This window comes from Kwoniella botswanensis, chromosome 1, assembly GCF_036426115.1.
Source record: "Kwoniella botswanensis chromosome 1, complete sequence".
NCBI classification, from domain to species: Eukaryota; Fungi; Basidiomycota; class Tremellomycetes; order Tremellales; family Cryptococcaceae; genus Kwoniella; species Kwoniella botswanensis.
The window spans coordinates 14,086,201-14,100,539 of record NC_088599.1 but is presented as its reverse complement, the minus strand read 5'-3'; the positions used below and the strand labels follow the sequence as shown (position 1 = coordinate 14,100,539).

General features: G+C 44.4%; 7 protein-coding genes across 7 annotated transcripts; 4 read left to right on the top strand and 3 right to left on the bottom strand.

The window, feature by feature from the left end:
• Positions 1-398: 398 nt before the first annotated feature.
• On the bottom strand, positions 399-2,575 carry L199_005321 (uncharacterized protein; the record flags this gene model as incomplete). The annotated part of the gene is made up of 6 exons (XM_064891032.1): positions 399-608; positions 679-777; positions 832-981; positions 1,038-1,142; positions 1,214-1,528; positions 1,613-2,575. The coding sequence occupies 6 exons, from the start codon at positions 2,573-2,575 to the stop codon at positions 399-401; spliced, it is 1,842 nt and encodes a 613-aa protein (XP_064747104.1).
• A 2,507-nt stretch (positions 2,576-5,082) lies between these two features.
• Positions 5,083-5,397, top strand: L199_005320 (uncharacterized protein; the record flags this gene model as incomplete). Its single annotated transcript, XM_064891031.1, has 1 exon — positions 5,083-5,397. The coding sequence occupies one exon, from the start codon at positions 5,083-5,085 to the stop codon at positions 5,395-5,397; it is 315 nt and encodes a 104-aa protein (XP_064747103.1).
• A 564-nt stretch (positions 5,398-5,961) lies between these two features.
• L199_005319 (uncharacterized protein) lies at positions 5,962-6,357 on the top strand (the record flags this gene model as incomplete). Its single annotated transcript, XM_064891030.1, has 1 exon — positions 5,962-6,357. The coding sequence occupies one exon, from the start codon at positions 5,962-5,964 to the stop codon at positions 6,355-6,357; it is 396 nt and encodes a 131-aa protein (XP_064747102.1).
• Positions 6,358-6,802: 445 nt separating this feature from the next.
• L199_005318 (uncharacterized protein) lies at positions 6,803-7,270 on the top strand (the record flags this gene model as incomplete). The annotated part of the gene is made up of 2 exons (XM_064891029.1): positions 6,803-6,830; positions 6,915-7,270. 2 exons carry the CDS (start codon positions 6,803-6,805, stop codon positions 7,268-7,270), a joined length of 384 nt encoding a protein of 127 aa, XP_064747101.1.
• Positions 7,271-7,572: 302 nt separating this feature from the next.
• L199_005317 (uncharacterized protein) lies at positions 7,573-7,949 on the bottom strand (the record flags this gene model as incomplete). Its single annotated transcript, XM_064891028.1, has 2 exons — positions 7,573-7,690; positions 7,864-7,949. The coding sequence occupies 2 exons, from the start codon at positions 7,947-7,949 to the stop codon at positions 7,573-7,575; spliced, it is 204 nt and encodes a 67-aa protein (XP_064747100.1).
• Positions 7,950-8,617: 668 nt separating this feature from the next.
• Positions 8,618-11,745, top strand: L199_005316 (uncharacterized protein; the record flags this gene model as incomplete). The annotated part of the gene is made up of 3 exons (XM_064891027.1): positions 8,618-8,894; positions 8,990-9,577; positions 9,632-11,745. 3 exons carry the CDS (start codon positions 8,618-8,620, stop codon positions 11,743-11,745), a joined length of 2,979 nt encoding a protein of 992 aa, XP_064747099.1.
• A 669-nt stretch (positions 11,746-12,414) lies between these two features.
• Positions 12,415-13,923, bottom strand: L199_005315 (uncharacterized protein; the record flags this gene model as incomplete). The annotated part of the gene is made up of 8 exons (XM_064891026.1): positions 12,415-12,460; positions 12,573-12,681; positions 12,792-12,972; positions 13,073-13,173; positions 13,244-13,493; positions 13,593-13,661; positions 13,794-13,805; positions 13,915-13,923. 8 exons carry the CDS (start codon positions 13,921-13,923, stop codon positions 12,415-12,417), a joined length of 777 nt encoding a protein of 258 aa, XP_064747098.1.
• Positions 13,924-14,339: the final 416 nt, after the last annotated feature.

Below are 14,339 nucleotides of genomic sequence, written 5' to 3'. Positions count from 1 at the left end.
AGGAGCTACCATATTAAGGAAAGGAGATAGATGGGGTATATCATGAGGGTAAGGAAGAACTTGAAAATGAAATGTGAACTATGAAGTATGAACGAACGGGGTATATATTGCGAAAAGAATGGAAAGAAAGAACTGTGACTAATGGTTACAGAGTTGACCATTTCATTTATCATATGTTTCCTTCCGATTTCTTCCCTTTCATTATGTGTTGATCTGTTGTATATGGGGTATCAGGTGAAGGAAGAAAGGGGAAAGATGTTGCTCGACTTGATACACTCTATGGATTGTTTGCCATGTATTATTCAAATTGTTAATCAACGAAGGTCTCGTCGTCCAAATTGGCCAAGTTGAGAAAATGTTGGAGACTTTGATTTCATTTCTGCTATGCTCTCACCAGATTAGTTCATTCTGCCATCTAACACACCCCTTATATCATCGACAGTAGCTAGATCAGCCAAGAAAGGGCATAGATCTGTTAATTCGGTATCGTGAGGATCGTTAAACCACGTCGAGACTGGGACAGCGTTATTGGGATGGAAGATGTATGATGCAGGTGAATTATCGATGATGATGGAAGTTTCGATTGATCGACCAAGTTGTGAGAGATCCTGCGATACCAGTGACAATTATCAGTACAACGGTATCTAGCTCTACAATTTCGAGGATTACATGACTCACCTTCACATAGTTACCTTTATGATTGTAGCAACTTTCTCTGAATAGTCGATGAGTGACTACTCGATGGGTATCGAGCATGTCCAATACTGGATCGGCATACTACGCAGACTCATAAGCTCAATCTTAGCGTATAATAAGAAGAAGAAAGCTTACTTTGGATAGAGAGGCGGTGAAGACGACAATCTCGTATATCTTGCCCATCTCTTTCAAGAAGTGATCTACACCTGGTCGTTTGATGACGTATACATTGTGGATTTGGGATTCAATTTCAACGGGGACGATGTAATCTGCTGAGGGTAAGGACTGCAGGATGGATCTCATCAGCGTAATCTGGTGGGTTCGCTTCCCAATCAACAGACCTTAAAGCTACTATGTAACAGGGTCTCATCCAAATCCAATACTAAACATTTTCTACCGTGATGCTCCTTTAAAATAGATGGAAGGAGAGGTGCAGGGTTACCATTCTAATTTGACCGAAAGAAAGATCATCTCGTCAGCTTCTTTGGGTGATACGACAGCTGTGAGATTGACTCACCTCATCAATAGGTATACCCATACCACCCTGTTCGATCAATCTATCCTCCTCATCCTCATAATCATCCTCTAAACCATATTCATCCACACCCTCCTCATGCTGTACTCCCACACCACTGCTTTCATCTTGAATCTCCGAATTACTGATGTCCGTGTAACCTCCGCTGGTCTCTGTGCGATCTTGTTCGGCTGAGGTTGATGGTGCGGCAATATCTGAATCTCGCCGTTGGACTTGAGGATGGGATCGAGTGGGGGTACCAAGTAAAGACGATCCTCCTCCGGGTGGTTGTACAGCAGATGAAGTCACACCTGCAGTCTACAATCGCGAGATTACACACAATGATCAGCGTCATATGTGTTATATACCCCATTTAAGCATTGGGAAAAGTAATCAACTTACCTCTTCATCAGGTAGGGTATGGGGCTCAGCAGGCGCAACCACAATCTCTTCATTTGGCTTCACAGCCTTATCACCTTCTACGTTTTGGTCCACCAACGTGGTCCCGGTAGTAGCGGTAGGTTCTACCTGGTGGCCCAAGGTTTCCTTCTTACTTGGAACTTCATCTTTCACCTTGGCAGTCTCGGCAGGTTTAGCAGTCGTGACTGAAGTACCAGCTTTCTGCGTTATTTGCTGCTGCTGTAGTTGGGAGGTTTTGGGTTTTGGTTTCTCTTCAAATTCATCTGCCGATAAGCATCCAAGCGCAAGTAAGAATCCAGCCAACCCTTTTCTTTTCTTTTTCTTCTTCTGAGTCGATGGCGTACTGGTCGAAGCAGCTGCTTTAGTAGATGAAGAAGCTTGGGTAGTAGTAGGGGTTGGTTTGGTAGTGTTACTTGGAGGGGTGGATGTTGAACTCTCTTTCTCCTTTTCCTTTGATAAACCTGCCTTTGATGGGTTGGTATTCGAATTGGATTTGGATAACTTCCTCGTCAGATTAGACAACGCACCACCATTCGTACTCTTACTAGGTTCTCCCCCTGTCGTGCTAGCCATGTTTGTGGATGTTTGAGGTTGTTGGGAAAGTAAAGCAGTTTCTGATTCCGTAGGATGATTTCCCTTTTCTTTCATACTCGTTTCTACACCCGAAGTGGTGGGATTAGGATTGGTATCTAATTCCTTCTGCTGATCTACTTTATCTGATTGGGTTGTAGTGGGCGATGCAGGCGTAACAGTCAAGGAAGGTGGTGAAGGTGAAATCGGATTGGCAAGTATAGGTGGTTGCACAGACGATGAGTCAACGTTGCGATTGTGGTTCTCCTTTTGAGTCTCAGACTGAGATGTTGTTGATATGTTTATGTTTGACGCGGGATTAGGATTGGTGGTCGATATAGGTAATTTACTGCTATCGCTCGTCGTCGATGTCATATTAACCCTTCCTTCTGGGGACTAGAGTAGAGAAGGATAAGAATGGGAAGGGAAATGGTAAGGGGGATGGATGCGTGATTGTTGGTTGTTGGTTGTTGGTTGTTGGTTGAATGTCAAGTTGAATGATTGTGCGTGTTTTGAATCGAGATTGGCAATGAGAACTAAATGTAGGATTGGGCTTGGACGCGTGTAATGTTGGATTAGGACGATTGTTTGCTCTCTTTTTCTAATGCTCATTACATTTCAATTGTTTACATTTCCTAATGTTCACTTGTCTCTGTTTACGTATCCGCCCATCCTGGTGTGATATCAGTCACTGTTTGATTGATTTACATTTTTCTCACTTGTTCCGATCACTATGCAGTAATTTGACAACCAACCCATTCCCTGTCTCTTCCTATTGTACGGATACATGACCACATCTTGCATCTTGCCATCGCCAACACCCGTCAATCCTCGACGACATTGCACGTTGTTCCTGACAGGGTTATGAACCTCAGCGGGAGTGTGCAAAAGTCTCAATTGAAATTCCCTATTTTAGCACAAAGCAGGAGTGGCATTTTATCAAATCGTAACGTACAGGATGTGGCAACTAGTCCCTCGTTCCTGTTGACCACCAAGCATTAGAATCTCGGAGACCTCGGCTTTTAGTTTGCTTCTGCGGTCACTGCATGTAATGAACAGTACTGAAACCGATGCACATCATACATGATGGAACAAAGGATTGAAATGCGGTGATGACTTTGACCTGATGACTTGTATCAAGTATTCCAATGAATATACGTTCTCTGAACGTCGTCCTTTCGGTAGGCGCCATAGAATATATGTAATGTTATTCTGGCAAGTCTGTTCCTACCCACTGAGAGTGTTCGAGGCGGAATGCCCCCCAGAATCCATTCGGATGAAAGCTCATATTCACCCAATGAACTCATGGAAGAAGCAGCACTTGCCAACGTCATGAATTCAGTGGTGTATGAACGGGCGAAATGAAACTTTATAGAGACATACGCATCTCTAATGACTGGTGATGGGAAAGGCATAACCCGAGATGAACAAAGAAAGATGGATGAAGAGGCCACGAGCCTTGCGAAGTGGTTAGTCAACAACTTTAAGAAGGACTCAGTACCTGAAGAAGGCACTGGTAACCGAACTCAGAGATGGACGCACCCCTGGGTAGCAAAGTTCCCACTTTCTGGTACATCTCACATCCTGTTGAAGGGCATCTCTAGAAGTAGCTGGTAAGAATTTGCATACACGTCGGGCACTCTCTTGACATGTATTGCATGTATGAATCAGCGTATAGGGGAGTGAACTTGCAAGGACAGCTGGCGCTTCTGTATACTTGATTCCCTCCAGCCTGTTGGGCAGATTCGTGATGTAAATGGACATCCATTGTCTCAAATCAAATGTTCTGCGTAATTTAGCAACAAAATGAACAATTGAATGCTCGTGCACAAAGGAGGGAGTGTCATACCTTCCAGCAGAAGTCCATTGATTCAGTCACCTCCAAGATCGATATTTTGATCAACGTTATAAGAATACGTTATGGCTGATTTGCAGTTATGATTACCCGCTACCCTGATGGCCCATTTCACACCCCTTCACAATCTTTATCCAGTATCTGGTCAAGAATCGGATCATCAGTCCCATCATTTCTATCGCCTAAATCTTCGCGGCAGATTTCCCATCCTATAAATTCCAATCAATCTCGCTAATCCACATCTGGAACTACCTCAAGCGATGCAAGTCACCACAATTTAGCATTGGAAAACATGTTGCAGAGCAGCCATACACTTTCGCTCATCGCAATGATTTTACATGTTTTTGCACGATCATTTCTCTGTGAGCACCATGGAACTGTCTGCAATGTACTGAAAAGCAATGTGTATCCAGTTTGCCACTCCGAAGGCCATGACAAACCATTGAGATCACGATCCTTTGGTTTATACCCCTCTCTTCTCATAATTCAATGCTTCAGGTGGCTTTCGTGATGCAGTACGCTTCTAGGAATGGCGTCAGTTTTTCTCATGGGCAGCATCCTCTCTCTCACTCGACAGATGTGAGCGAAAGCACCCACAGCCGGTGTGTCCAGCTAACTTTCGCTTTTCTAGCTTTATAAGCGACTGCTCACATTCGTCTTCAACATTACATTCGTGACACAAGCTGCAGTGGTTATCCAAATACACAGTTCCAATGGATCAATCAAGAGACACATCGTCACAACAGGGTACCAGTGGCATCGATGAGCTTAGCCGACTTTTTCGTAGCACAATGCACAACCGACTGGAGATGATGGCTATGCAGCAATAAGACCCTCAGGTCCTTGCGAGATTACATGTGAAAATGCAAGTTTATCTCGACAGTCCGTCGTTGCAGCGCAAAGAGGCAATTATCAACTTGCTTTAGTCCTTTTGCAGAGACAGATGGATAACAATCGAGAAAAAACAGATTTGATAGGCAGTTATTGTGATGGTGTCTCACAATTCACCCAAAGCAACCATCGGTTGATGTCTCAGCAGGTTCTCCCTTGGTTGCAAGACGGGCACCGAGGCGCCCAATCCACTGAAAGGGTTTCCCTAGACTCAGAGCGCCTTCAATCTTCTGGCCCTAGAGATGCAGAACAACTGTATGAGCCCGATGCAGCAGGATATCATTCGGATGACGAAGAGCCGGATCAGGATTTCACTTCTATTACCAAATCTCAGGCAGGTCAGATTGGGGATATCAGTCGAGGGGATGAAGCGGCAGCAAGAGACACTAAACATTCAAGCGGGGATGATTCGAACTACACTAACACTCGAAGGGATGGTCAGACCTCATGAGACGTGGGATTGATGGGATCCACTGCTGATTGAGAAGTTCACATGAGTGATGTTTATAGCTGATGAACTCAGTAGATGGCCCTCGGGGCAGGAGGGACACATGTCAAAGCACGTAAGCTGACAAGTGTATTGGGGAAATTCTGGTGGCGGTCTGTATATCCATACTGCATGCATGTGATCGGTATGCACTTTGTTTCAAATAGCCTATGGCGAGACAATCAGCTCCTGAAGGGCAAACGGCACGTAAACGAGAACAGTTCACATCTCGCACGGGGCGTCCCTGCATGTACAGTACTGTATGAAATCTTGCTCCTTTAGGATTACGTCAATGGCGATCCCTTGTGGGGTTCAATCCATTCTTCTACTCTACTCGAATCAGTATTTTCTCGCAACGACAAAAGTTCACCTGTGGAGTGTCCGATGGTAGGTAGATTTATGACTGCTTTCCATGCAGATCACCATCGCTGTCTGCCATCTGCACAATCACTTGTCTGAAGCGGGAACCCAACAACTTACTTATCGCGCATCGCATCCCAATTCTGATACTTACAATCTGATCACACGATGTCAGTGCCACAAGACTCTGCCTCTGAGAAGCTCAACGCCAATTCGGTTCTGCTCTCGAATGCTGCAGCCGAACCGACCAATTCCGATTTGTCAGCCGATTCTCGACCTAAGATCAGAATACTCGAATCAGTTGACGAGACAACGTCTCTAAGCACCTTGGGACGTCTGGCAGATCATCAACTTAAAGAAATGACGTACTATTGCTCTTATGCTATGATCGTTCACAGTCATAACGAGAGAATTCGAAATGACAGCTTGGCGAGCAGGGAGGAGTTCGACTTCCTGAGAACCATGACGGCCGCCATGTACGATTGGAAGAAGAGGAAGGACGAGCGTTCTGCTCAAATAGAAAGTGCAGTGCAACGAGTTGAAGTAGACGAGGATGACATATAGGCTTTTGATACGTGTGGTGCTGTAGTAAAATGCCCAAGAGTGAATAAGAAAGTGATCTTACAGTACATATGCTGCCCAGTCAGGCTCATGAACGTTGTGGTTCTTCTCCGGTAGAATTGTATGTAGATCGTGGCGCTCCCTAATCGCCCGATTGACAGGATCCAGAATCCAGATTGCGACGATGCTCAATCGTTCGAACTGTTGTCTCTTGCATGCTTCGGGGTGTCATGTTGCAGTCGGTGTTCTCCCTTCCTGCGAAACAGCTCCGAATGATGTCTCCATTCATGTTCGTTTCCTTTTAAGCTTGACTTGATCAATTGAAATCATATCCGATAGATATCGGGTATATAAGCAAGCGACTCTCCACGAGCACAAGATCTGAACTGGCGTCCCATATTCTATATACCTGGCCACCGAAGAACTAGGACTCAACGATCCAACAGAAATGTCAGGAACGAGCTCTCAACTCGAACGTGAATCACTAGAATACCTTCATATCAAGCTCTTAGACCAACTACGCCGACCACATTACTATTGACCACTTTGGGTCTTGGGAGAGAGCACTCATGGTAGAATACAAGCTATCGAAAGGAGACTCGCCTCCCTCAAACCTATGGACGTGACATATCAAGATCAGACGTATCACCTGAGATCATCCTTGGAAGCTAATTCGCATCCTGATCGACTGTCAGAGAAGATTAGTAATCTGGCTGAAGGGTATAACAGGTCCACGTTGACGATTCGAAATTATCAAATTTCGAAGCACCTCTCACAAATCAAAGGAGAAAATACGAAATATTGGGATGAGAGGGTTGAGAAGGAGGAAAGTAGGTTGTGGGAGATTGAAGAGGAGATATTGAAAGTCTCACTTGAGGGGACAAGTGAGGTTGAACGAAATAGTGATGCAGGGTAGAGAGAGTCGAATGGATGGCTGTGATGTCTTTTTCTGATATGTATTGTGGATGTGTGTCATCAAGCGCATTGTTGAAAGTAGTCTGGAATCAGTCGATCAGCAGTGACTGAATACGACAAACAATCCATTTTGGAGATGAGATAGCTCAATCATCAGTTCTCCATACCTTCCCAACTCAGCCTAGTTGCTATTATCCGTATCTTTGTTGTCGTTTCGTAAGTCATACTAATACATGATATGTCCTAGCCATTCTACTGCCCACCAGGAACTATACAAACCACCTCCATTCTCCCTATTGCTATCTAATGCGAGATGGTATGTCCACCATGTTCATGTGCGGGTTTCGAAGCGAAATAATCATCGTAGATCACGTAGGCGGTGAATGCTACTATCGCTGTACCTAATCCTGGGAACATGCTCCTACGAACGAATAGACAATAATCAGTTAGCAAACCAGCTATGGATGGATGATGATCCGTTTAAGAGATATTCCCAGAAGGTTAACGGTGATTTGATTGGTGTAAGATACGCCCCATATGCGCTTTTGCACTCATAGATTGATTTGAGTACTGAATATAGACTGAACGACTTACCTGAACATTGCTCGGTTGCTAAATATGGGTGATTTCCTCCAAGCTTCTCTGGCAGCCCATGGATCACGATACTGAGGGCCTGGCATCTATGGGGGCGAAGGGGTTGAATTAGCTGCTATGAGTTGGTTTTGACGATTGGATCTCTCTCCTGATGAGCAGATGAGGACGTACGCTGGTGTGTTTTGTGGTTTGTTTATGGGATGAGATGGAGGACAGGACAGGGTATGTAAGGTATTGATGATCTTGGATGCCATATAGTCCAATATTGAACATTGAGCATCTCGAACAAATAACAGTCTCAGCATAGGTCAGTGGTCAGTAGTGGTGGTGGTATCGGAGATGTGCGGTGATTGACCGATGTGGCACTTTTCAAAAGTAAGCTAGTGATCTGCTAACGTAGTCCCTTTGGGTGATTTGATGCTCACCTCTCTCACTCACACACAAGCACACAACCACACTCTTACGCCTCTTAGCCTCCATTTCGGTTGTTGAAAAATTACTTGTCTTCCTCATCGCATCCCACAAACCATCTCAATCTACACTACCTCAACGAACATACTCCGTCACTTGCCACTGCAAACACGGCCTGTACGAGGAAGGATAGCCCAAGTCACTGATTGCGGTGGATATAGCATTAAACGCGACTCGACTATCACACTCCGCCGCTAATGACCACGACATCCCTTCTCGCTCTTCCTCTACTACTTTGTTAATCGTCTTATTTCCCCCGGCTCATCGTCAACTCGTTTAACCCATGTCCCTCCGTTCGCTGAGGGACACCCTCTACTCCCTCACCGGTTCCGTCCCTCAAGACTCTCAAGTCACGATGGACACTGAGCCAGTGTGGGTGGCAGCTGGGGACGGAGTCTGGTCAGACGGTAATGGTCATGGTAATGGTTTATTCGGTTGGCGTAGCTTGGCTTCAGGTCTAGGTTTTGGTCATCACTCTCATCAATATCATCATCATGGTGTAACGGATTGGAGAAACTTGTTCTTCTGGTTGGCAGTTTTTGCTATATTGATACTTTTCGGTTAGTCGTCATTCTCGTAATCTCTCGAGATCTTGTTTCTCTGTAAAATGAAGAAGATGAGCACGTATAGCTGACTACTGATTTATTCGCTTCAGCTGTCATTACGAACCCGACTGAATCGTCTTTCCGAGCTCACTTGACTGAACTTTCCTTCAGAAGGCATTTGGCGGATATCAGACGATCTGAGACAGATGAAGTAACTCCGTTGACAGATGAACAAGCTCAGTTACCTTCGACATCTCCTTCTGCACACACTGCTACACCTGACAGAAGAGGGTTTACACCTGGAACTGGAACCGAGACGCCTACGCACACAATCGCGCCATTCCGCTTTGCCAATCACGTCGCCATATCGCTTCGTACCCCGACACTATTATATCGGTCATTCTTGATATGTTCAATCACTATAACATCACCTCTTGCACCTCCTGCTTTTCTATTGGATCAAGCACCTCATCTCCTCAAGGGGAAACATGCTTCACCCACAGTGAAGGAAAGACATGTGCTCTGGTTTGGTTGTATGGGTCACTGGTCATTGGTCGGTCTCGTACCGACTAGTGTAGAATGGGCATGGAAGTTTTTGAAAAGGAGCGAAAGGGAAAAAGGAAGAAAGAAAAACTTGGATAAGGCTGGTGTACTTGACATGAGGGCTATTCAGAATAAGGAAGATACTGCTCCAAGTGGTATGTCGACTTGTTTCATAGTGTATTGCCTGAAGCTGACGTGAGATACCATAGTCAAAGCTGCTATCGGTCATGCCATGTCGGCCTCGAAAGGCATGCGACGAACCGATTCCAGTACGAACCTCACCGAATCTCTACCTTTACATTCTCATCCTGCACAGCTATCTGCCAGCCCTCTAGCGCCCGAATCTCGTCGACCGTCTCTTGTCAACCTAATCGCTTCACCGCCTGCAACTGCCACCCTTGATTCACCTGAGATCGCCAATTCACCTGTGATAATAGCTCTCAAAGCCGAATTGACTGCCGCTCAGACTGTTCTGACGGATCTTCAAGCTCAGCTCACATCGCACGAACAATCGGTTTCAGACGCTCACGCTCATCTGCAGAAGAATCTTGACGAAGTGCGAAATCGCCGCAAGGAGGATGATGCAGAGCGTCAGGAATTGAAATCTCGGACGAAGAGCTTAGAGGAGCAGAAACGACAGGCTGAAGCTGCTCGTCGTGAAGCTGAGAAGAAGTTGAAATCAGTGGAAGGTATAAGGGATGGATTGTTATCTAAGATATCTGCTGCCGAAAGTGAAATAAAGGAATTGAAAGGGAATATGGAAAATAGTGAAAAGAATGTAAGAGTAATACAGGAAGAAGGAGGTAAACATGTTGTCTTGACTCAATTAAATGTTGAAGAACGTAAGAAAGAAATGGATCTAGTTGAGAACGAAATTTTGGAAATTGAAAATCGAAATGAAGATTTAATCCAACTGATCAAAGATGCTGAAGAAAGGTTGAAAAAGATAATTGAAGATGGAGAAAATGCTAGAAAGATCAAACCGGAAGAGGAAATGATGATGATGGCTGCAGCTTATGAAGCTGCCGCTCAAGAAGGTTACTTACATAGTGGCTATCAACCCTCTCATCATGGTCCGTCACCTGTTCCACCTCCGCCTGGTCCACCGACAGGGGGAAGGGGTGCTCAGCAAGATCAATGGCAAAGTCAAGCTGCAGCATATATGGCTGAAGCAGGTATGCCTCATCTGGGATACGACTATACCGCTCGACCTGCCCATTCCGGTTCGACAGGATTCGGTCATCTGTCTAAACATCCTAATCCCAATTCAGCTTCTTCAAGAGATTTGGAAAGTATGCGTAGACCTGATATCTCAGGATTTGAAGATTTCGGTCCTGGTACGGCCTTTGGGTCTCTGGCTTCACATGCTCATTCGCAAGGAAATCAAATCAACCGATCGACTACACCTCAACCGCCAAGCGATTCCGAATCGGATATATACGGTCAAGATCCAGGTTCACCCTACGGTGGATTCTCCTCTTCCAACCTTTTACCTCAAGGCTTGTTCAGATCGTTGGAAGGTGATCAGACGCCTTTTGTCAGTGGGGACGAAGAACTACCTGAAACTTTTGAAGAACCTTTATCATTTGATTTAGACCAACATCATCATCATCAACAACATCGAGATCCAACCGAGTCTACTTCTACTGATACTACCACGTCGACTAGTACGACCGTTTCGAAATTGGAGAGACAAGCAGAAGATCTCCAAGTCGATTCGGGTAGTAGTGATTCTGATGAAGGTGATAATGAGGATGAGGATGATTGGAAATCACCTTTACCTGAACCTAAATCGTTGAAAGAAACTAAAGAATCGGGATATAAGAGATTAAGTTCCAGTTCTGCATCGAGATTAGTACCACCAGCTCCTACTGGGTCGGCATCACCCAATACCCTGTCGGCTTTACCTTCGTTATTACCTGGAAGTAGAAGATGGTTCTCTGGTACGGGAGTAGGAACATTATCGAATGATAATATACCTTCGACCGCATCTGCCTTTGGAGGATTCATGCATTCGACCACATCGAATGATTCCTTGAACTTACCAGGTTATGAGAATAACCCTTTTGCTCCTACCTCCAGCGAGAAGAAGGCCCTCGCGAACAAATGGGGACCTTTCGGTACTTCTGGATCGGATAACAAATGGGCTTCAGCTTTTGGACGTGGTAATACCAACGCGAAAGATAATGAAGATGATCCGATATCCAATGGATGGCCCAGTACCTCGCCCGCCAATGGTAATGGGAATGAGAATGAGGGAAAGAAGCCATTTAGGTTTTTCTCGTTGAGAGGGAAACCCACCACTGGAAGTACCCCGCCTTAGGTGGATCAGGTAGACCATTGGTGTTACCTTTACTTGGTTACTTGAAAAAGGTTAGGTGCATGGGAAAGGTCATACTTAATGGTGTAGTTTCTTGGATCTTGGAGAATGTAAGGGTGTTGGGTATCAATTGCGTCTTTCTTAGATGCATCTCTCTGTTATACCTGTTTCGTCTACTTTCATAAATCGGATTTATCGATAACAATGTAGTTCAATTCGCACCTGTCATGGATATACATCCTGTATCGGTTGCTTATATAGTAGTTGATAAGGTATGATAGGTAAATGTTCAAGAGAGATGTCATCGTTCTTTCTTTATCGTCAATGCCAGTCAATGTCACTCAATAAACTCAATTACTTCATGAACTTTGAAGATTGGAAGTTGTGTATGGTGTATGGCACAGATATAAGTTGGCATATGATGGGATATACATAATGTAGTCAATATACAAGATAAGATCTTGAATCTATATACAACGCTAGACTACGTGCAAGTTCACTTCGAATTCCAATTCCAATTGCGATAGTGATAAATTGATAAAGGCGATAATAATGCTCCTTGCCTTATTCACATATCATATCTCCTACTTTACTGCTAGTTCCCTTCTTCGTAATCCATCTTTGACATCACTTCTGATACCATATCTCCCCCCTATGTTATGTTTGGGGCAATCATGCAAGAAGAGAAGGGAAAGGCATTTCCTTCGTAGGTTGTAACCTATCATCCGATATTGACATTCAGCTCAAAATATGATTGATCAAACGCCTTCAAGCGTTATTGATTGAATTGTAATTTTGCCAAACATGATAGGATATTGAAGGAGACGTACCAATTCTTCTCATCATACACTGTCTCCTGGGCACCTTCAATCATATGAAATGTATAGATAAATCTCGTTTTGTCAGAATGGTTAGGTGGTGATTTATGCATTACGCTTCCTGCGATTCATCACTTTATCAGTACTACCCTTGGTCAATCTCTGTAATGTCATCAATGGCACGTAAACTATCCTGTACGACGGAAAGGCTGCATGACCAGGCCAACTCACCATGAATCAACACTAATGTACCGGCCTTACAGTCAGCTTCTTTCCACCCATCCATCTCATCCCAATTCTCCTCGTTGTTCTTTACCTCGGGTATATCGATGAATGTCGTTCCATTTCCTGAAGGGTCTCGAACGAATCGTGAGGAGATACGAGCCGTTTTATGTGATCCAGGTAAAAATGACTATATCGGTCAATCAGAATCCGATGACATGTACCATCATAATCAGTAAGGTGAATTTTTGACGTTGTGATGATGAGGAGGAGGAGGAGAGGAAACTCACCAAACACCCATTGGTAGGTGTACAATCTTCAAGGGCAATCCAACAGCCTATAGCACTTGGTGGATCGGTGTAGAGGAAGGTCGAATCATTATGACATGGCACTGTTGATGTTACCATCAGAAACATAGCGATTGATAACAATGGATATTAGGTATCAAACATTTCACTCACCTGTACCACCAATTCTAGGTTGTTTACAAATGATCATACTTTGCAATACCCTCGGATCCTCTTGTTCACCTAAATCGCTAGCTACATTTTTGATCTTGTCGTTCTGTAATGTGTACTTGTTAAATACTGGGTTGAGGACGGCTAAAGCATGTCCGATCTTGTTGATTGATTGAGCGGGAGGGACGAGTAATTTGGCGGGTTGAGAGACTGTAGCTGGTGAAGTAGAAGATGGTTCGAGGAAATATCGTATCTATCAATTATATTTATAATACATCAAAATCAACATCACGTTCTACAAAGGTGAATGAATGTGGGATATGAGAGGAGGGATAGGACTATGGTGACTCACCTTATCACCTGAATTCAAGAAATAATCATCCCCTACGTGCTCGCCATCCGCAGCTGTCTTGAAAGCGGTCTAAGGATATATCATACCATAGTGTCAGTCCAGTGTCGATGGGGTGTTATTTGTATCGATAACAGGATTTTGCACTCAGTTGAATGTTGGAAGAAGGATACATTTCTGGCTCATTGGTTGATTGACACTCACCAAGGGATGTCCCTCGATATCAAACTCATCACATAAGCTCTTAGCTTCCAGGTGCGAAGAAAGACGGTAAGAGTAGATATCCATCGGATTTCCATTGTTCGAGCTGAGTGGGAGTAAGGACGGGCGACATGATCTCTGATTTATGTATGTCTATCGATCCGACTGTCGATAAGAAAGAAGAAGAGAAAAAAGGGGAAGGGAATGAATGTTGAAGGTTCCGTTTTGATATGATCGATATGTATATAGTGTATTGAGATGGTACGAGCCGGTCGAATGCTGCCTAGGCCTCGTATTTTGAGTGGTATTGTGATTCTTTGCTTCTCTATCTGACGACGATCAATGTTGAGACGCAATGAATGATCGGCCGTTATGACATCGGGATGAACATGATGATAGACAGATAGATAGGCTCGATCAAAATTACTTGTAGCATCGAACCGAGATAACGAAACCGCACATATCCGGTTCATCGGGAACACCGAACACGTGGCTAACAAGGCGTATCGTACAAATCAGGAGATGGTATAGTAGTCCCACATAACGAAA